Source organism: Lethenteron reissneri, unplaced genomic scaffold (genome assembly GCF_015708825.2).
Source record: "Lethenteron reissneri isolate LAM-NWPU_2019-01 unplaced genomic scaffold, ASM1570882v1 scaffold_1846, whole genome shotgun sequence".
Lineage (NCBI taxonomy): Eukaryota > Metazoa > Chordata > Hyperoartia > Petromyzontiformes > Petromyzontidae > Lethenteron > Lethenteron reissneri.
The window spans coordinates 96865-119734 of record NW_026891604.1 but is presented as its reverse complement, the minus strand read 5'-3'; the positions used below and the strand labels follow the sequence as shown (position 1 = coordinate 119734).

The following is a 22870-nucleotide window of genomic DNA, read 5'->3' as shown; positions in this document are numbered from 1 at the left end:
ATCAGCATCTTGTAATAAGGTAGATAAGTTTTATTTGGAGTGTACAGCGAGAAAACAAAACAGGATATCAAGCAGACCAGGATCTGTCGTAATTAATAATGTCCTGCCAATGACAGTATCGGGAATGTGCCTGATCTCATCATATATCACAAGCTAAACAAGTTTCAGGCTGGAAAGGGTTTGAATTGGCGTCAACCATGCACATAACTCGTGGTATAGACCGCGACGGGGATATGTACTGATGAGTGCAGCAAAATCAATTGTACTGTACTAATCTCCGACATCTATGTTCCTCACCTTTACAAACCTGCTATGTGTGAAGTATGGCTAAACAACCTCAACAGGGGATGTTTTATCAGGAATATATACGATCATATGATTATAACCTCTCCAATTGGTCAAATCACAGTCGTCCGCGTTCCAACAAAGGTTCCAGTAGTTATTTTCGCAATTAATTACCGGACTTTAGGTCTACTCTTCCACAAAGACCAAATTTCTTGTAAGAGGTTAGCATACTATTTTGTTCTAGCCCACGACATCCCCTCTAGAGGGTGTTTGACCGACTCTGGCACATTGCTCAGACGCCTTGGAAGAGGTCTTCCACCTCTTAATTGTAACTCCAAGGGTGGCAGCATGAGACACCAGCCTATCAGTTTTACTCTTTTATGTGTTTTATTTTTTATGGGAAAAAAATGCTTAAGTTGAATGGTCAATGTGAGAATAGATTGATGTTTCACGATACATGACATTGTGCTGGGTGGACAGAGGCGTTTTGTTTTTACATTGATTAAATTATTAATGTAACCAGTGACCTATGGGTTGCAAGTACAGCGTGCTTACCTTACATTGCGGTGGTTCCTTTTGTTTCCCAGTCTTAAATGGTACGCTTATTGTTATAGACATTTCTATATGTGAGGCAAACTGGCAACCATTTTTTTCTCTCATTCAGTGACTGATGATGCAAAACAAAACTATTTAAGTAACTTTGGCTTGAATGGAGGGGTTGGTGGCTTGGTACGATGCTTTCTCATTACAGATGAGGAGGTGGCTCACGCCTGCTCCGTGGCCCAGGACACCGTGTGTCAGTGCATGGAGGGACTCAAGAGAGACCCTGGCTCAGGGATTTGTCTGTATGAAGAACACCACACAGGTGAGCTAACCAGCCACTCGAGCCGGTGACATCAGTTATGCAGTAGAGAAGTTGATTTGTTGGCTTGACAGTCAAAGCAACAACAGCCTAGTATTTAAATAGCATACTCTTGCTGCATAGGAATGAAGGCAAAATACAAACTCGTGTTTGAATGTGAATATCACCAAGGGTACTGTAAAATTATATTTCTAGCCTTGAAAGGTGAAATCCAAAACAGGGTTCATTGTTTTAGATTTGAAGCTTTCGTGATTCATACTCTTAGGTCATTTCGGTAAAGTCACGTAGGTAAAAAAAGTAATAATATTAAATATAATAAATGAAAATAACTCAATTAAATCACGACGTTTTGGAAGCAACAACAGCCTCCGTCATCAGATGTAACTGCTCCAGTAAAATAACTGTTGCGTGTGAAGAAAGCTATTCAAGACACGTGTTTTTTTATATAGGGTGCTGGGCAGGGAGGAGCCAATGAGTCGGGGGGGGGGGAGATAACCATCTCGGTGCTTGTACTGTACACTGCATGTACGGTGCTTGTACACTGCAAGTACGGTGCTTGTACACTGCATGTACGGTGCTTGTACACTGCATGTACGGTGCTTGTACAATGCATGTACGGTGCTTGTACAATGCATGTACGGTGCTTGTACACTGCATGTACGGTGCTTGTACAATGCATGTACGGTGCTTGTACAATGCATGTACGGTGCTTGTACACTGCAAGTACGGTGCTTGTACACTGCATGTACGGTGCTTGTACACTGCACGTACGGTGCTTGTACAATGCATGTACGGTACTTGTACAATGCATGTACGGTACTTGTATACTGCATGTACGGTACTTGTACAATGCATGTACGGTGCTTGTACAATGCATGTACGCTGCCTGGACGCTGAATGACGAATGGGAATGAAACACTGTTGTAAATCAGACTTTTTTCCTAAGTGATGGTGGTGTATCAGGCTGGATATGACTGTAAAATTATAAGAATCAATATGGATATGATTATGAGAGTAAATATAAACTGGCTGTTTAGCAGTAAAATGCACGGCAGCTAAAGTTTAAACTTGGTTAATTACATCCTTCTTCAGGTGGGGACTGCGAAGCGTAAGCACAACAGCTCAAGTGTGTCTAAGAGGTGGATTTGCCGAGGAGTTCAATCTTTGTTACATGGTTAATAACATCTTTCCAATGATTGCTCAATTTGTACCCATCATCACGGTTGAAGTTATGTCTATGTCTGTATATCAGGATGGCTTCATGCACAAACCTTTGATGGTAGCCAGAAGGTTTTCAGAGCACCTTGGTCTCGGAAAACACAATATCATGAGAGCCCACATCGTTGTAACAATGATCGGCAATAGCAGAAGACTCAATTTTGCTTTGTTTCAGATCTGACTTGTGCTCGCGGACACGATCGGAGACATGACGTTTCGTTTCCCCAATGTAACAATAACCACAGATGCAACTCAGTTTATAGACTCCAGGGTATTGCAAGTCAGGAATAACATCTTTCACAGATGGGATTAGATCACGGATTGTATGTACTGTACTGAATCGGACCTGAATCTTATGTTTGTTTAGAATTTTGGAGATCTTTTTGGTCACGCCTGCTATGTATGGTAACGTGATGGTTTTGATCGGAGTTTCAGGTGGTTGTTTCTGTATGGTGGGAGAAACAGCTTGGCGGATAGTACGGTCAGAGTATCCGTTCATCTTGAGGGCCAGATGAACATGTTTTAATTCACTGGTCAGGTGGTGTTGGTCAGATATGCAATGAGCTCTGTGGTATAGTGTTTTGATGAGATAATTATTTTGAGATGGGTGGTGGTGGGAATCGGGTTTCGAGTAGGAATCTGTGTGGGTGGCCTTCCTGTAAACAGAATGTCCCAAGGAGCCATCAGGTCTCCTCTCAAACAGAACATCCAAGAATGGTAGTTTTCCATATTTCTCCACTTCCATGGTGAATCTGATGGATGGGTGTCTGGAATTGATGTGGTCCAGGAAATAGTTCAATGCTGAGAGGCCATGTGGCCAAATGACGAAGGTGTCATCCACATATCTCTTCCACAGGGAAGGGTGCAGGGTAGATGTCTGGATGGCGTCTGATTCAAACTTCTCCATGAAAACATTGGCTATCACTGGTGACAAGGGGGAGCCCATAGGGGTACCCTCATTCTGTTTGTAGAAGGTGCCATTCCAGGTAAAGTAAGTATTGGTGAGGCAATGCCTAACCAACGCAGGTACAGTAAGGGAAAAAAGTATTTGATCCCCTGCTGATTTTGTACGTTTGCCCACTGACAAAGAAATTATCAGTCTATAATTTTAATGGTAGGTTTATTTGAACAGTGAGAGATAGAATAACAACCACAAAATCCAGAAAAACGCATGTCAAAAATGTTATAAATTGATTTGCATTTTAATGAGGGAAATAAGTATTTGACCCCCTCTCAATCAGAACGATTTCTGGCTCCCAGGTGTCTTTAATACAGGTAACGAGCTGAGATTAGGAGCACACTCTTAAAGGGAGTGCTCCTAATCTCAGCTTGTTACCTGTATAAAAGACACCTGTTCACAGAAGCAATCAATCAGATTCCAAACTTTCACCATGGCCAAGACCAAAGAGATCTCCAAGGATGTCAGGGACAAGATTGTAGACCTACACAAGGCTGGAATGGGCTACAAGACCATGGCCAAGCAGGTTGGTGAGAAGGTGACAACAGTTGTTGCGATTATTCACAAATGGAAGAAACACAAATTAACTGTCAATCTCCCTCGGCCTGGGGCTCCATGCAAGATCTCACCTCGTAGAGTTGCAATGATCATGAGAATGGTGAGGAATCAGCCAAGAACTACACGGGAGGATCTTGTCAATGATCTCAAGGCAGCTGGGACCATAGTCACCAAGAAAACAGTTGGTAACACACTACGCCGTGAAGGACTGAAATCCTGCAGTGCCCACAAGGTCCCCCTGCTCAAGAAAGCACATATACATGCCCGTCTGAAGTTTTCCAATGAACATCTGAATGATTCAGAGGACAACTGGGTGAAAGTGTTGTGGTCAGATGAGATCAAAATGGAGCTCTTTGGCATCAACTCACCTTGCCGTGTTTGGAGAAGGAGGAATGCTGCCTATGACCCCAAGAACACCATCCCCACCGTCAAACATGGAGGGGGAAACATTATGCTTTGGGGGTGTTTTTCTGCTAAGGGGGCAGGACAACTTCACCGCATCAAAGGGACGATGGACGGGGCCATGTACCGTCAAATCTTTGGTGAAAACCTCCTTCCCTCAGCCAGGGCATTGAAAATGGGTCGTGGATGGGTATTCCAGCATGACAATGACCCAAAACACACGGCCAAGGCAACAAAGGAGTGGCTCAAGAAGAAGCATATTAAGGTCCTGGAGTGGCCTAGCCAGTCTCCAGACCTTAATCCCATAGAAAATCTGTGGAGGGAGCTGAAGGTTCGAGTTGCCAAACGTCAGCCTCGAAACCTTAATGACTTGGAGAAGATCTGCAAAGAGGAGTGGGACAAAATCCCTCCTGAGATGTGTGCAAACCTGGTGGCCAACTTCAAGAAACGTCTGACCTCTGTGATTGCCAACAAGGGTTTTGCCACCAAGTACTAAGTCATGTTTTGCAGAGGGGTCAAATATTTATTTCCCTCATTAAAATTCAAATCAATTTATAACATTTTTGACATGCGTTTTTCTGGATTTTGCTGATGTTATTCTGTCTCTCACTGTTCAAATAAACCTACTACTAAAATTATAGACTGATCATTTATTTGTCAGTGGGCAAACGTACAAAATCAGCAGGGGATCAAATACTTCATTCCCTCACTGTACATCCGAGTTCAGTCCATGTTGGACCAAGTCTTCAATTATTGTTAAGGTGTCAGGCACTGGGACTTTGGTAAACTAAGAAACCACATCAAAACTGATGAGGATATCGCAGGAGACAGTTTATATGGTCAAGGACATGGTACTGTCTCCTGATGATATCCTCGTCAAGACTTGGTCCAACATGGACTGAACTCGGATGTACCTGCGTTGGTTAGGCATTGCCTCACCAACACTTACTTTACCTGGAATGGCACCTTCTACAAATAGAATGAGGGTACCCCTATGGGCTCCCCCCCCTGATGGCTCCTTGAGACATTCTGTTTACAGGAAGGCCACCCACACAGATTCCTACTTGAAACCTGATTCCTACCACCACCCGGCTCAAAATAATTATCTCATCAAAACACTATACCACAGAGCTCATTGCATCTCTGACCAACACCACCTGACCAGTGAATTAAAACATGTTCATCTGGCCCTCAAGATGAACGGATACTCTTGTAGAGGTGATACGCGCTGGGATTAAGGATCGTATGCACAGTGTGTGATGATTGGCTGTGTAGGTGGTGACGCGCGCTGACGGTGGAGGATCAGGGGTCAGCGCGGGGTCGTGGGTTACGGGGTACCGAGTGGCTGTGGGCGGTGACGCGCTGAGAGGGAGTGATTAGGTGGCAGCGCAGTGTGATTGGTGGGGTAATGTTAACACGCGCTGGGGAGAGCGGATCGTAGAGAGAGTGCGTCGTGATTGGGTCATTAAGGAACGACGCACACGTCGACGCCGCATCAGCTCCGTCCCTCGTGAGCAGGGGCTATAAAAGGGGATGCACACAGGCGTAAGGGCAGTGTGTAACCAGCGAAGAATGAAGACGGGGATGAAGACCTAGAGCCCTGCGGTACCTAGCCCCGCTGTCCTAAGGGGACCGGGACTCTGTGTAACCCAGAGGCGAGTGTAGTGGGTGTAGCCATAGGGCTTACACGAGTCGAGTGTATTGTGTAGCCAGAGGCATAGGGCTTACACGAGTCGAGTGTATTGTGTAGCCAGAGGCATAGGGCTTACACGAGTCGAGTGTATTGTGTAGCCAGAGGCATAGGGCTTACACGAGTCGAGTATATGGTGTGTAGCCAGAGGCCTAGAGCTTACACGAGATTAGTGGAGTGTGTCGGAGGAAGAAGGAAGACCACACGTTGTATTGTGATACCTAAAGGATTTAATAAAAGTGTGTTACCCGTCAAGAAGTTCCTGCCGTCAATTCCCATACTTCAACTGGTGTCAGAAGTGAAACGGTCCTCCAAGCATGGATACAAGGAGGAACCGTCGGACCCACGGGATTGACCACGAGGACAACCTCGACGACGCGGGCCAGCGGGCATCAGGGGGTGAGGAAGAGGAGCTGCCCACGGGGCAGGATCCACCGACGGCGCCGGACGAGAGACGGGGGACTGACACCGTGCTTCGCGAGGCACACTCCCGTCTGGCGGAGCTGCTGCTCGCCGCCGCGTCCATCTTGGCGGAGATCAGCTCGTCGGGGGGAGCGGGGACGGCGGCCGACGTGCTACAGGGTCGCCCTGCAGATTCCCGCCAAAACGATTTGGCGATTCCCGCCATTTCATCCGCTCCAACTTTTGGCGGGAACGGCCATCACCACGTGGCAGCGGTTCTCCATGCGCGGCCGCTGACGTCACCAACGCGCGCGGCGGACCGCCATCACACACCCGCCACTGGGGCCGCCATCTTACACACCGACGGCGGGGCAGAGAGGAAGCACGAGGAGGAGGACGACTTTATCTTTCAGCAGCGCCTTCCCACGTTGTCAGCATTCAAGGCGGAAGGCGGGGATTGGAGCCTATTTCAGCGCAGATTTTTGGCGCATCAAGAGATGTCCGCCTGGTCCGACGCTACGGCACTGCGGGCACTGCCTGCCATGCTGGACGACAACGCGCTCGCGGCCTTCACGTCCGCACGCAGGTCGGACCGCTCCACGCTCAAGGATGCGCTGGCTCTCATGGCAAAAGTCTACGGTCCTCCCTCGGCGTGCCGCCATCATTTCTACGCAAGACGGAAGGCGGACACGGAGACCGTGCTCGCCTACCGCACGGCGTTGCTCGCTCTCGCTGACGCCGCGTTCCCTCGTATGGACGAGGAGGGCCAAGATGCGATGGTTTTGGAGCAGCTGCTCAAGTTGGCGCAGGACCTGGGGGTCCCCATCAACACGGCCGACGACACCGATATTTCTTCATTACGGGTCGCCACGAGCATGCAAGCGCACGAGGTCCTTCAACGAAAGCAGGGGGTCGTCTGCAACGCTGCTGTGGCCTCAACTCCGGGTCCGGTTGACACTGTGCCCCAAGTCGTTAGCCCACGAGAGGACGCGTTCATCGCGGGACGAGCGGGGGACTGGAGGTCGGGGGGTCGTTCGCCTCTGCGAGCGGCCCGCAAGCTGGAGCAACCGAGATCTCCGACTACTGTCATCACCTGCTATAACTGCGGCCTTCGTGGCCACGTGGCCTCCGGTTGCCGTGCCCCACGTCAGCGCGCCATGGGACCTCGGCTGGACGACGACCAAGGCCCCAAGTCATCACTGCAAACCCCGGCAAGTCGCGGCACCTCACATGCTTGGCCCGCATACTCGACACGTATGGGTCGTCGCGTTGCGACGAGGGAGAGCCGAGTAGAGTTCGGGGATTCGGTTCGGAGAGGGGGGTTCGGCCGGGACCGGGGAGACATTAAATGGTCGGAATTGGGGCACAGAATTGTGGCTGCCTCAGCGGGTTCATCCGTCGTTACCGGATCGATTGATGGGGTCGAGGTCAGGGTGTTAGTGGACACGGGGGCATCGGCGACTATTATTTCGGATCTCATTTATAATATTCTCCCGGTACAATGTCGTCCGCTTCTTCCGGTGGATGTGCCATTTTACGCCGCTAACGGGGGATCGTTGGGCATTATCGGTCAGATTAGGGCGTCCATTTGCATTGGTGATATCAAATTGTCGGGACCCGTTTTCGTTTCATCTTCCCTGGCGGTTCCTTGCCTATTGGGCACTGATTTTTTGGCGAAAATGCCCATCAAAATTCTCATTGATCAGCGTTGCATTGAACTACCATCGGGTCGCCGTATTTCATTTTTGACGAGCCCTAATGTAATTCGGACGGCGTGCGCTACCATTCAGGCGTTAGCAACACAGACCGTGCACGTGCCCCCGGGTTCACAAATGTTGATTCCCCTCCGGTTACGGAAGCCATGGGGGAAGGAGGCCTCGGAACAGGCCATGCTTTTGGGTCCTTCTAATAGGGCTGTTGGAGGTCTCGATTTATCGGTGGCTCACACTTTGGTTGGGGCAGACAGGGATCCGTTTGTCATGGTTTTAAACGCTGGGGCGCGGCCGGCCGTCATTCAGCAGGGCACCGTGCTGGCTCACGCGGCACGGGTCCGTGCGGAGGAGAGGCTGGTTGCGCAGGTTGATCCGAGCCCCACGAATAGCGTACCATCAAAGGAGGACCTAGATTGGATTGATATGCTGTGCGCGGACTCTGACGATTTGTCAGCGGTACAGTTGGGCGCGTTGCGCGGGTTGCTGATTGAATTTTCGGATGTCTTCAGTAAACATAAGTATGATATCGGATGCACGGACCTGCTACGCCACCACATTGAAACGGGCGATGCGGCACCGGTCAGGCAAAATCCCTTCCGACTGAGTCCTGCTGAGAAGGAACATGTTCAGTCGGCAGTTAACGATATGCTGGAAGCCGACATTATTTCGCCTTCTTCCAGTCCTTGGGGAGCACCTATTGTGCTCGTTAAAAAGCAGGACGGGTCCCTGCGATTTTGCGTCGATTTCCGCCGCCTGAATAAGATCTCGGTGGCCGACGCGTATCCGCTCCCCAGGATGGACGAGTCTCTCGACGCATTGTCCGGTGCGCGATACTTTTCGACTCTTGATTTATTGTCCGGATTTTGGCAGTTGCCACTCGACGAGGAGTCTAAGCCTAAGACTGCATTCCGGACTCCAGGGGGCCTGTTTCAGTTTAACCGGTTACCCATGGGACTTCACTCCTCTCCTGCGACGTTTCAGCGTCTTATGGAATTGGTTTTGTCGGGCTTGCAGTGGGAAACGTGCCTCATTTACCTTGACGATGTCATTGTTTTCGGTAAAACGTTCGAAGAACACCTCCAGCGATTGAGAGGGGTGTTCTCGCGAATGCGATCGGCTAAATTAAAGTTTAAACCGGCCAAATGCCATCTTTTTCGTAAATCCGTGAGGTACTTGGGTCACATTGTCGACTCTTCGGGGATTTCTACCGATCCTGCGAAGACGGACTGTGTCAGTTCGTGGCCGACGCCCACGTCAGTGTCAGACGTGCGCAGTTTCATCGGTTTTGCTTCGTATTATCGCCGATTCGTTGAGCACTTCGCCACCATTGCAAAGCCCTTGCACGCTTTAACGGCAAAAGGAGTGAAGTTCCGGTGGGGACCGGAGGAGGAGGCTGCATTCTGCTCCCTCCGGGACGCCTTGGTAAGGGCCCCACCCTTGCGCTATCCGGACTTTGAGAGTCCCTTCTTGCTAGACACGGATGCTAGCAACACGGGCATTGGGGGGGTGCTGTCCCAAGTCATTGGAGGGGTCGAACGGGTGGTCGCCTATGGTAGCAGGGTGTTGTCGCCGGCAGAGCAGCGCTACTGCGTCACCCGTCGTGAACTACTTGCCATTGTTTTTTTTGTACAACAATTCAGGCCATATCTCTATGGTCGTCATTTCACGGTCCGGACGGACCATGCGGCGCTCCAGTATTCATTACGGGTTGCCCAGCCCTCGGGCCAATTGTCGCGGTGGTTGGAAGTCCTCCAGGACTATCAGTTCACGACTACGTACCGTAAAGGGTTGCGACACACGAATGCCGATGCCCTGTCGCGGTTGTTGCCTTGTCACAAATGTGCGTGCTTATCGGGATCGGCGCGCTGTAAACCTCCGGTTACGGAAGGTAGGGAGGCGTTGGTTGCGACCGCGAGCACACCAATTGGGGATGGTCCCGCTACCCCAGGGGGTCAGGACTCGATGCTCTCACTGTCGTTGATTGAGTGGGGCCGTCTCCAAATGGCGGACAGCTCCCTGCTGGCATTGCGCCGAAAGACGGAGGGTTCCGAAGGTAGCCACGACCGAACTGGCTCCTACGAGCTTAAGCAGGGCCTGTTGATGAGATGGGACAGTTTGTCCCGGCGGCATTCGATTGTGGTGCCTTCTGCTGTGAGGGGGAAGGTTGTCTTGGCCGCACACGAACGCCTCTTGCATTTGGGAGTTAACAAAACGCTTGCCCTGCTTCAGCGTGACTATTATTGGCCGGGAATGGGGGGTGACGTGGTGAATATTCTGAAGGGTTGTGTTGAGTGCGCCAGACGGAAACCACCGCCCGTGGCAGCTAATCCACCGCTGCAATCTATTCAGGTCTCGCGCATTAACGAGCTCGTTGCACTCGATATTCTGGGGCCCTTTCCGGTCACGCCTAGGGGTAATAAGTACCTATTGGTGGGGGTCGAATATTTTACCCGGTGGCCTATGGCGTGGCCACTCGCCAACCAGTCGGCGGCGGCTGTGACGGACGCCTTTGTCCAGGGCTACGTCCTGGACAAGGGGGCTCCCGAACGCTTGCTGACTGACCAAGGGAAAAATTTTTCGAGTAAATTACTGCAGGAGGTGTGCGACCTGTTGGGTACCAAAAAGGTGCGTACCTCCCCGTACCACCCGCAGACAGACGGGATGGTGGAGAGGCTTAACAGGACATTGACCTCTATGCTGTGCCAGCAGGTGTGTGAGTCGCATGTTGATTGGGACCTGCAGGTCCCTGGGGTCCTTGCCGCGTATAGAATGGCCCCCCACGCAGCTACGGGGTTTTCCCCGTTTTTTCTAATGTACGGCCGGGAAGCCGACCCGCCCATGGAAACGCAGCTGGGTCTGCCCGCACCACGAACTAATTCTAAATTGGCAGAGCATATTAAATTTAATATTCATAAACTGACAGAGGCAAGGGAGGCCGCACGGCTTAATTCGCGGGCTCGCCAAATTGCGAACGAGCGGTTGCGGGCACGGAAGGTATCCGTGCACAATTGGGAACCAGGTGACAAGGCCTGGCTGCATTGCCCTCAGGCACCTTTGGCCACGTCGCCTAAATTGTTGAAGCCGTGGCGAGGACCCGTGGAGGTCGTGCGGGTTGCGCGCCCCCAGTGCGTTCAGATAAAATGGGGGAAACGCCGTTGGTACGTCCACCCCTCCCGACTGAAACCGTTCTCGCCTCCGTATGGCCTCCCCTTGTGTCGTGAGGGCCGAGCATGTGACGTGACCGACGACCCTGAGGGGGAATTGTCCTTGCCTGCTCCTCACATGTCTCCGCCTGACCCGCTCCCAGGTGTCTCGGAACTGACTGCTGCCGACCACCGGCGGCCGGATCTCCACGGCGGGGCCGGTCCTTCCAGGCCCGATCCGTGCCGTCTAGAGCTGCCGGAGACACCGGACGGTCGCCAACGTCCCGTTCCGTACGACGGACCGGCCAGATGGACTCGCGCTAGGTCGCGCTACTTTGTGTAATCTACCCCGTGCGGAGTCGAGGCAGCCGGAGCGCCTCGGCACTGCGTGGGTCACGGTGACACTTGGCGCGTTCGTTTTACGGTGTTCGCTTTTATTGTGTTGTTCGTCGGGCTGTATATTGCTTCGTATTTAAGGTTGTGTTATGTTGTTGTTGTTGTTGTTGTGTTACGGGGCACACTGGGATGTGGAGTTCTTTATTACTGCGTTGCGTTATGTTGTGTTGTAGGTTAACAGCCGGGCCGGCTGCAAGCTATGTGGGAGGGGGTGATGTAGAGGTGATACGCGCTGGGATTAAGGATCGTATGCACAGTGTGTGATGATTGGCTGTGTAGGTGGTGACGCGCGCTGACGGTGGAGGATCAGGGGTCAGCGCGGGGTCGTGGGTTACGGGGTACCGAGTGGCTGTGGGCGGTGACGCGCTGAGAGGGAGTGATTAGGTGGCAGCGCAGTGTGATTGGTGGGGTAATGTTAACACGCGCTGGGGAGAGCGGATCGTAGAGAGAGTGCGTCGTGATTGGGTCATTAAGGAACGACGCACACGTCGACGCCGCATCAGCTCCGTCCCTCGTGAGCAGGGGCTATAAAAGGGGATGCACACAGGCGTAAGGGCAGTGTGTAACCAGCGAAGAATGAAGACGGGGATGAAGACCTAGAGCCCTGCGGTACCTAGCCCCGCTGTCCTAAGGGGACCGGGACTCTGTGTAACCCAGAGGCGAGTGTAGTGGGTGTAGCCATAGGGCTTACACGAGTCGAGTGTATTGTGTAGCCAGAGGCATAGGGCTTACACGAGTCGAGTGTATTGTGTAGCCAGAGGCATAGGGCTTACACGAGTCGAGTGTATTGTGTAGCCAGAGGCATAGGGCTTACACGAGTCGAGTATATGGTGTGTAGCCAGAGGCCTAGAGCTTACACGAGATTAGTGGAGTGTGTCGGAGGAAGAAGGAAGACCACACGTTGTATTGTGATACCTAAAGGATTTAATAAAAGTGTGTTACCCGTCAAGAAGTTCCTGCCGTCAATTCCCATACTTCACTCTGATAGTACTATCCGCCAAGCTGTTTCTCCCACCATACAGAAACAACCACCTGCCACTCCGATCAAAACCATCACGTTACCATACATAGCAGGCGTGACCAAAAAGATCTCCAAAATTCTAAACAAACATAAGATTCAGGTCCGATTCAGTACAGTACATAAAATCCGTGATCTAATCCCATCTGTGAAAGATGTCATTCCTGACTTGCAATACCCTGGAGTCTATAAACTGAGTTGCATCTGTGGTGATTGTTACATTGCGGAAACAAAACGTCATGTCTCCGATCGTGTCCGCTAGCACAAGTCAGATCTGAAACACAGCAAAATTTAGTCTTCCACCGTTGCCGATCATTGTTACAACGATGTGGGCTCTCATGATATTGTCTTTTCCGAGACCAAGGTGCTCTGTAAATATTTTGGCTACCATCAAAGGTTTGTGCATGAAGCCATCCAGATATACAAACATATACATAACTTCAACCGTGATGATGGGTACAAATTGAGCAATTATTGGAAAGATGTTATTAACCATGTTAAAAAGATTGAACTCCTCGTCAAAGCCACCTCTTAGACACACTTGAGCTGTTGTGCTTACGCTTCGCAGTCCCCACCTGAAGAAGGATGTAATTAACCAAGTTTAAACTTTAGCTGCCGTGCATTTTACTGCTAAACAGCCAGTTAATATTTACTCTCATAATCATATCCATGTTGATTCCTATAATATTACAGTCATATCCAGCCTGATACACCACCATCACTAAGGAAAAAAGTCTGATTTACAACAGTGTTTCATTCCCATTCGCCATTCAGCGTCCATATGTAGTGGTGATACGCGCTGGGGTGGGAATCGTGTGCCAGCGCGTAGTGATTGGCTGTGTGTGTTGGTGACGCGCGCTGACGGTGAAGGATCAGGGGTCAGCGCGGGGTCGGGGGTTATGAGGCAGTGATTGGCTGGGTATCGGTGACGCACGCTGACAGCGATGGGATCCTGGGACAAGCGCACGGGGATTGGTCAACTAAGGGGGATGCTCACGTCGAGGTCCGCATACGCTCCGTCTCCCGAGAGCGGGGGCTATATAAGGTGGTGCGCACAGGCGCACGGGGAGTTGGTGACCAGCGAAGACTGAAGACAGAGGAGGAAGAGATAGGGCCCTGATGCACCTAGTCCCGCTGTCCTTGTAAGGACCGGGGCCCTGTGTGGCACAGAGGTGGGACCCTGGGACCCGGGGCCGAACGTCCGTGTGAGGGCCGGCCCTCGGGACCCAGAGGTTGTGACCCACGCCCAAGCTGGGGTGGGCCTGGAGGCTCCACGGACGTTACGGGGCTGGAGTGCAGTGTGAGCATGCAGTGTGAGCATGCAGCGTGAGCCATAGTAACTATGCGTGTCAAGTGGAGTGTGTAGTGGGAAAGGTAGTGACCACACGTGTCAAGTGAAGTGTGTATAGTGTGAGGAATAGTGACCACACGTGTCAAGTGAAGTGTGTGTAGTGTGAGGAATAGTGACCACACGTTGTATCGTGACAAGTCAAGGTTTAATAAAAAGTGTGCTACCCGTCAAGTGGTTTCCTGCCGTCATTCCGGATACTTCAACTGGCGTCAGAAGTGAAACAGTCTTCCAGGCATGGATACAAGGAAGACCCGTCGGACTCACGGGATTGACCGCGAGGATAACCTTGACGACTCGGGCCAACTGGCATCGGGGGGAGAGGACGAGGAAATGCCGACGCCGCAGGACCCGCCGAGGGCGCCGGACGAGCGACTGGGGACCGATGCCGTACTCCGCGAGGCGCACTCCCGTCTGGCAGAGCTGCTGCTCGCCACCGCGTCCATCCTGGCAGAAATCAACTCGTCGGGAGGAGCGGGGACGTCGGCGGACATTCAACAGGGTCGCCCCGCAGATTCCCGCCAAAATGACTTGGCGATTCCCGCCATTTCAACTGCGCGGACATCTTTTGGCGGGAACGGCGAGCAACACGTGGCGGCGGTTCTCCAAGCGCGCCCGCTTACGTCATCAACGCGCGCTGCAGACCGCCATCAGCCACCCGCCATTGGGGCCGCCATCTTGCAGACCGACGGTGCGGCGGAGAGGAACCACGTGGCAGAGGACGACTTCATCTTCCAGCAGCGCCTTCCCACATTGTCAGCCTTCAAGGCGGAAGGCGGGGACTGGGGCGCATTCCAGCGCAGGTTTCTGGCGCATCAGGAAATGTCGGCCTGGTCCGACGCTACGGCGCTGCGGGCACTGCCTGCCATGTTGGACGACGACGCGCTCGCGGCCTTCAGGTCCGCACAGAGGTCGGACCGCTCCACGCTTAAGGCTGCGCTGGGTCTCATGGCCAAAGTCTACGGACCTCCCTCGGCGTGTCGCCATCACTTTTACGCCCGACGGAAGGCGGACACGGAGACCGCGCTCGCCTACCGCACGGCGTTGTTGGCTCTCGCCGACGCCGCGTTCCCTCGTATGGACGAGGAGGGCCAGGACGCGATGGTCTTGGAGCAACTTCTCAAGTTGGCGCAGGACCTGGGGGTCCCCATCAACACGGCCGACGAGGTCGATATTTCCTCTTTGCGGGTCGCAACAAGTATACAGGCGCACGAGGTCCTCCAGCGTAAACAGGGGGTCGTCTGCACTGCTGCCGTGGCCTCAGCTCCGGGCCCGGTGGTCACCGAGCCCCAAGTCGTCAGCCCACGAGAGGAGGCGTTCACCGCGGGACGACCGGGGGACTGGAGATCGGGGGGTCGTTCGCCTCTGCGATCGGCCTGCAAGCTGGAGCAACCGAGACCTCTGACGTCCCTCATCACGTGTTACAACTGCGGCCTCCGGGGCCACGTGGCGTCCGGTTACCGCGCTCCACGTCAGCGCGCCATGGGACCTCGGCTGGACGACGACCAAGGCCCCAAGTCATCCCTACTACCCCCGGCAAGTCGCGGCACTTCACATGCTCGGCCTACATGCACGACACACATGGGCCGTCGCGTTGCGGCGGAGGAAGGCCGGTTAGGGATTGGGGATTCGGTTCGGCGAGGGGGGTTCGTGCGGGACCGAGGGGACATTAAATGGTCTGAGTTGGGGCACAGGATAGTGGCTGCGTCGGCGGGATCATCGGTCGTTACGGGATCCATTGACGGGGTCGAGGTCAGGGTGTTAGTGGACACAGGGGCGTCGGCGACAACATTCTCCCCGTCCAATGTCGACCTCTGCTCCCGGTGGACGTGCCATTTTACGCGGCAAATGGGGGCTCGTTGGGCATTGTCGGCCAGATTAGGGCGTCCATTTGCATTGGAGATATTAAATTGTCGGGACCCGTTTTCGTTTCTTCTTCCTTAGCGGTTCCTTGTCTGTTGGGCACAGATTTTTTGGCTAAAATGCCCATTAAAATTCTCATCGATCAGCGTTGCATTGAGCTACCATCGGGTCGCCGTATTTCATTCTTGACGAATCCTACCGAAATTCGGACGGCGTGCGCTACGATACAAGCGCTGGCGACACAGACCGTGCACGTGCCCCCGGGTTCACAGATGTTAATTCCCCTCCGGTTGAGGAAACCATTGGTTGGGGAGACCTCGGAACGGGGCATGCTTTTGGGTCCTTCAAATAGGGCTGTCGGGGGTCTCGATTTGTCGGTGGCTCACACTTTGGTTCGGGCTGACAAGGACCCGTTCGTGATGGTTTTAAATGCTGGTTAGCGGCCGGCCGTTATTCAGCAGGGTACTGTGCTAGCTCACGCGGCACGGGTCCCTGCGGAAGAGCGCCTGGTTGCGCATGTTGATCCAAGCCCGACGCAGAACAATCCATCGAGGGAGGACCTTGAATGGGTCGATTCGCTGTGCGCGGACTCGAACGATTTGTCAACGGTACAGTTGGGTGCGCTGCGTGCGTTGCTGATAGAATTTTCCGATGTGTTTAGTAAGCATAAATATGACATTGGGTGCACGGACTTGTTGCGCCACCATATTGAAACAGGCGATGCGGCACCGGTCAGGCTAAACCCTTTCCGGCTGAGTCCGGCTGAGAAGGAACACGTTCAGTCGGCCGTCAACGATATGCTGGCGGCCGACATTATTTCGCCTTCTTCCAGTCCTTGGGGAGCACCTATTGTGCTGGTTAAAAAGCAAGACGGGTCCTTGCGATTTTGCGTAGATTTCCGTCGCCTGAATAAAATATCCGTGGCTGACGCGTATCCGCTCCCCAGAATGGACGAGTCCCTCGATGCATTGTCCGGTGCGTGATATTTTTCTACTCTTGATTTATTATCGGGATTCTGGCAGCTGCCACTCGACGACGAGTCTAGACCTAAGACAGCATTTCGGACTCCAGGGGGCCTGTTCCAGTTTAACCGGTTACCCATGGGACTTCACTCCGCTCCCGCGACGTTTCAGCGCCTTATGGAGTTGGTTTTGTCGGGCTTGCAATGGGATACTTGCTTGATTTACCTAGACGATGTCATTGTTTTCAGTAAAATGTTTGAGGAACACCTCCAGCGGTTGAGGGGGGTGTTCTTGCGGATGCGATCGGCTAAATTAAAGTTTAAACCGGCCAAATGCCACCTTCTTCGTAAGTCCGTGAGATACTTGGGCCACATTGTCGATTCTTCGGGGATCTCCACCGATCCCGCGAAGACGAACTGTGTCAGTTCATGGCCAACGCCCACGTCAGTTTCGGACGTGCGCAGTTTCATCGGTTTTGCTTCTTACTACCGCCGATTCGTTGAGCATTTCGCCACCATTGCAAAACCCTTGCACGCTCTAACGGCAAAAGGAGTCAAGTTCCGATGGGGACCGGAGGAGGAGGCCGCGTTCTGCTCCCTCCGGGACGCCCTGGTGGGCTCCCCGCCCTTGCGTTATCCTGACTTTACAAGTCCCTTCTTGCTAGACACGGATTCTAGCAACACAGGCATTGGGGGGGTGCTCTCACAGGTCGTTGGGGGAGTCGAAAGGGTGGTCGCCTATGGTAGCAGGGTTTTGTCGCTGGCGGAGCAGCGCTACTGCGTCACCCGTCGCGAGTTGCTGGCTATTTTTTTTGTACAGCAATTTAGACCGTATCTCTATGGCCGTCACTTTACGGTCCGGACGGACCACGCGGCGCTTCAGTATTCATTGAGGGTCGCCCAACCCTCGGGCCAATTGTCACGGTGGTTGGAAGTCCTCCAGGACTATCAGTTCACGACCACATACCGTAAGGGGTTGCGCCACACTAACGCCGATGCCCTGTCGCGATTGTCGCCTTGTCACAAATGTGCGTGCTTAATGGGATCGGCGCGCTGTAAACCGCCAGCTGCGGAAAGTATGGGGGCGTTGGCCGTGACCGCGGATGCACCGATCGGTGATGTTCCCGCTACCCCTGAGGGAGAGGACTCGCTGCTCTCACTGTCGCTGATTGAGTGGGGCCGTCTCCAAATGGCTGACAGCTCCCTGCTAGCGTTGCGTCGCAGGGCGGGGGGTCCCGAGGAGGGCCGGGAGCGAACTGGCTCCTGGGTACTCAAGCAGGGCCTGTTAATGAGATGGGACAATTTGTCCCGGCGGTACGCACTCGTGGTGCCTTCCGCTGTGTGGGGTAAAGTTGTCCTGGCCGCACATGACCGCCTCTTGCATTTGGGAGTAAACAAAACGCTTTCTCTGCTTCAGCGTGACTATTATTGTCCGGGGATGGGGAGTGATGTGGTGAATATTCTAAAGGGGTGTGTTGATTGCGCCAGACGAAAACCGCCGCCCGTGGCGTCAAATCCACCGCTGCAGTCTATTCAGGTCTCGCGCATTAACGAGCTCGTTGCGCTCGATATTTTGGGGCCTTTTCCAGTCACGCCTAGAGGAAATAAGTACCTGTTGGTTGGTGTCGAATACTTTACCCGGTGGCCTATGGCGTGGCCACTCGCCAACCAGTCGGCGGCGGCTGTGACGGACGCCTTTGTCCAGGGCTACGTTCTGGACAAGGGGGCTCCCGAACGCTTGCTGACCGACTAAGGGAAACATTTTTCTAGTAAATTGCTGCAAGAGGTGTGCGACCTATTGGGTACTAAGAAGGTGCGTACCTCCCCGTACCACCCACAGACAGACGGGATGGTGGAGCGACTCCACAGGACTTTGACTTCTATGCTGTGCCAGCAGGTGTGTGAGGCACATGTTGACTGGGACCTGCAGGTCCCGGGGGTCCTCGCTGCGTATAGAATGGCCCCCCATGCAGCAACGGGATTTTCCCCATTCTATCTGATGTATGGTCGGGAAGCCGACCCGCCCATGGAAACGCAGCTGGGACTGTCCGCGCCACGAACGAATTCGAAATTGGCTGAACATATTAAATTTAACATTCATAAGCTGACCGAGGCACGGGAGGCCGCACGGCTTAATTCGCGGGCTCGCCAAATTGCCAACGAGCGTTTGCGTGCACGGAAGGTGTCCGTGCACAACTGGAAACCAGGCGATAGGGCCTGGCTGCACTGCCCTCAGGCACCTTTGGCTACGTCGCCTAAATTGTTGAAGCCATGGCGGGGACCCGTGGAGGTCGTGCGGGTTGCACGCCCCCAGTGTGTTCAGATAAAATGGGGAAAGCGCCGTTGGTACGTCCACCCCTCCCGACTGAAACCGTTCTCGCCTCCATATGGCCTCCCTTTGTGTCGTGAGGGCCGAGCAGGTGATGTGACCGATGACCCAAGGGGGGAAATGTCTCCGCCTGATCCTCACATGTCTCCGCCTGATCCGCTCCCAGGTGTCTCGGAACTGACAGCTGCCGACCACCGGCGGCCGGATCCCCGCGGCGCGGCCGGTCCTTCCAGGCCCGATCCGCGCCTTCCAGGGCTGCCGGAGCCACCAGACGGTCGTCAGCGTCCCGTCCCATACGATGGACCGGCCAGGCGGACTCGCGTTAAGTCGCGCAACTTTTCATGACCAACTGAATGAGGGGCCGATGCGGCCGGAGCGCCTCGTCACTGCGTTCCTCATCCGCTCGACCGCTCTATCATCCCGGTGGAGGGGCGAGCGGAGGGGGGGGGATCGATAGTCACAGAGACACTGGACACGTTCTTTTTCTTGTCGGGTTGTACATAGCTTGTTGTCTAGGTGTTGTGTGTTGTTGTTGACTTTTATTGTGTTGGTTGTCGGTTTGTACATAGGTTGTTGTCGGGTGTTGTGTCGTTTTGTTGTTGTTGTTGCGTTACGGGGCACACTGGGGGGGTGGGGTTTTGTTGTATTGTGTTGTTTAGCAGCCGGGCCGGCTGCGAGCTATGTGGGAGGGGGTGATGTAGTGGTGATACGCGCTGAGGTGGGAATCGTGTGCCAGCGCGTAGTGATTGGCTGTGTGTGTTGGTGACGCGCGCTGACGGTGAAGGATCAGGGGTCAGCGCGGGGTCGGGGGTTATGAGGCAGTGATTGGCTGGGTATCGGTGACGCGCGCTGACAGCGATGGGATCCTGGGACAAGCACGCGGGGATTGGTCAACTAAGGGGGATGCTCACGTCGAGGTCCGCATACGCTCCGTCTCCCGAGAGCGGGGGCTATATAAGGTGGTGCGCACAGGCGCACGGGGAGTTGGTGACCAGCGAAGACTGAAGACGGAGGAGGAAGAGATAGGGCCCTGCGGCACTTAGTCCCGCTGTCCTTGTAAGGGCCGGGGCTCTGTGTGACCCAGAGGCGGGACCCTGGGACCCGGGGCCGAACGTCCGTGTGAGGGCCGGCCCTCGGGACCCAGAGGTTGTGACCCACGCCCAAGCTGGGGTGGGCCTGGAGGCTCCACGGACGTTACGGGGCTGGAGTGCAGTGTGAGCATGCAGTGTGAGCATGCAGCGTGAGCCATAGTAACTATGCGTGTCAAGTGGAGTGTGTAGTGGGAAAGGTAGTGACCACACGTGTCAAGTGAAGTGTGTGTAGTGTGAGGAATAGTGACCACACGTGTCAAGTGAAGTGTGTGTAGTGTGAGGAATAGTGACCACACGTTGTATCGTGACAAGTCAAGGTTTAATAAAAAGTGTGCTACCCGTCAAGTGGTTTCCTGCCGTCATTCCGGATACTTCACATGCACCGTACATGCATTGTACAAGCACCGTACTTGCAGTGTACAAGAACCGTACTTGCAGTGTACAAGCACCGTACTTGTAGTGTACAAACACCGTACTTGCAGTGTACAAACACCGTACTTGCAGTGTACAAGCACCGTACATGCAGTGTACAAGCACCGTACTTGCAGTGTACAAGCACCGTACAAGCACCGAGATGGTTATCCCCCCCCCCCGACTCATTGGCTCCTCCCTGCCCAGCACCCTATATAAAAAAACACGTGTCTTGAATAGCTTTCTTCACACGCTACAGTAATTTTACTGGAGCACTTACACCTTCCGAAACGTCGTGATTTAATTTAGTTATTTTCATTTTTTTGTATTATTTTACCTACGTGACTTTACCGAAATAACCTAAGAGTAGGGTTCATTGTGCACGTTTCATTTACAACTCACAACTTCGAGACAGCATCATCATACCTAGCATCGTCTGTATCACTATCAGTAGCAGCATCAGTGGAAGCAATATGCAGCAACAGCTGCCTTCATATCCCCTCTGTGGCTTTTACAGCCCCATTACATAGCAAGAGTGTAGCCTATTCCCCAGGCACACCCTGGGTATTGAATGCCTTCTTTCAATCAGGTGAGCATTGCTATTATTTAACTAATTCTAGATTTGAAGTTTTCGTGACTGCAAGGATCCACTCTGTTTTTTTCGGTAAGTCACGGAGGTGAAAATAGATTTTTTTGTTGTTTTCATTTTATTTTATTATTACTTAACTATTAGGAATCCGCATAACGTCCATGTTAAGAGGATGGCACATATTTACAGACTCTGATGATTTCGTAAACTGATGATTTCATACAGAAATATAGATTTTCCATCTCTATATACAGTATGAGGATTATAAATTACAATTACTCACCCCCTCTTCGTGCCACACCCAAATCCCGCGTGGCGTCATGAACCCCTCTCCTCAACACCCCGACGTCTCATGACGTCACCGTCTCTCCTCACCAACTCAACCCAATCTTAATTTAATGGCTAAGCGGTAGTGCGTCGTTGTCGAAGTTCAGGGTTCGAAACCAGCAACCACACTAATTAATAGTATGGGTATATATCCATAAAAACTACGTGGCATCCGCTTCACACTTAACATTAGAGATCCTGTGATATTGTTCTTAAAGATTGTGGCACGTATGTTGGCTTCCAAATTATGCAAAATTTTAAGTACATGGTAAACCCTTTCTCTATCCGCCAGGGTTACGTTCTTGAAAACGGTCACGATTACAGAATTCACCCATGCAGAAACCTCGTTCCAGTTGGTAAATTGGGGTGACATTCCTGGTACGAGTGGACATAGGGGGGAGATGGCAAATGTTTAATAACAATTATAACAATAAAAGGCCGACCGATGATGCCTTGCTGGTATACAGTAGGTTTTGGGTTCGATCCCCACCCAGACACCTGTATATTTGGAGTTTGCATGTTCTCACCGTGGTCACATGGAATTTCTTCAGGTCCTCCGGTTTTTCCCTCCACATTTATAAACATGCATTTAGAGGATTTGGCTGCTATATAAATTTACACGTGATAAGCCACTTCGTTGAGTGATCATTTGTGGCCAGGTCATTTCTGAAAAAGAGCTATAGTGGGCCTTTCCTGGAAAAATAAATGGTTTAGTTTAATAATAAACAATGTGTTTTTTGTAACTACCTTTGACGATGATGATTTCACGACGATGGAGGTGGTGGTGATGTTGAGGAGCTCAGGAGGATGACTCCTCAGAAGATGCAGGTGTTTGATAGCAATCCACAGTTATAATTTGGAGAATACGAGCCACAACACTTTCCCGCACTCTTTTAAATGCATCTCACAGTTGATTCGGTTATAAACGAATGTATAAACGAGTGGACTGTGAGAACATATTAAGTAAGCATGCACAATAGCGAGTTCCGAGTGGGATCACTGCAAGACTTGAGGACTAAGCGGGCAGCCGAGGAGGCATGCCTAATCTTCGCAGACTGTTTCAAATATACAAGTCTGTGCACCCCTCACCGGTGTTGGTGGTCTGGTACTGCGTATACTCGCAAATACTGAAGTCCAGTGGGTCACGAATAAGGAATTAGTTTGCATTTAGTTACTCGCGAAACTCACGAATCTAGAACTCGCGTATAGCGAGGGTTTACTGTACCCACAAATTACTTAAGTACATGAAGCCACATACCAGCATCGCTCCCTAATGAGAACCCATTGCAGACAATGGCTATGAAACA

At 52.4% G+C, this 22870-nt stretch overlaps 1 protein-coding gene across 1 annotated transcript in view; it reads left to right on the top strand.

The window, feature by feature from the left end:
• LOC133339360 (uncharacterized) overlaps nucleotides 1-22870 on the top strand; it is a 58336-nt gene that overhangs the window by 12417 nt on the left and 23049 nt on the right. The window contains exon 5 of the mRNA XM_061547493.1: nucleotides 1037-1150. Within this exon, the coding sequence (XP_061403477.1) occupies nucleotides 1037-1150 (114 nt within the window). The remainder of the gene's footprint in view (nucleotides 1-1036; nucleotides 1151-22870) is intronic.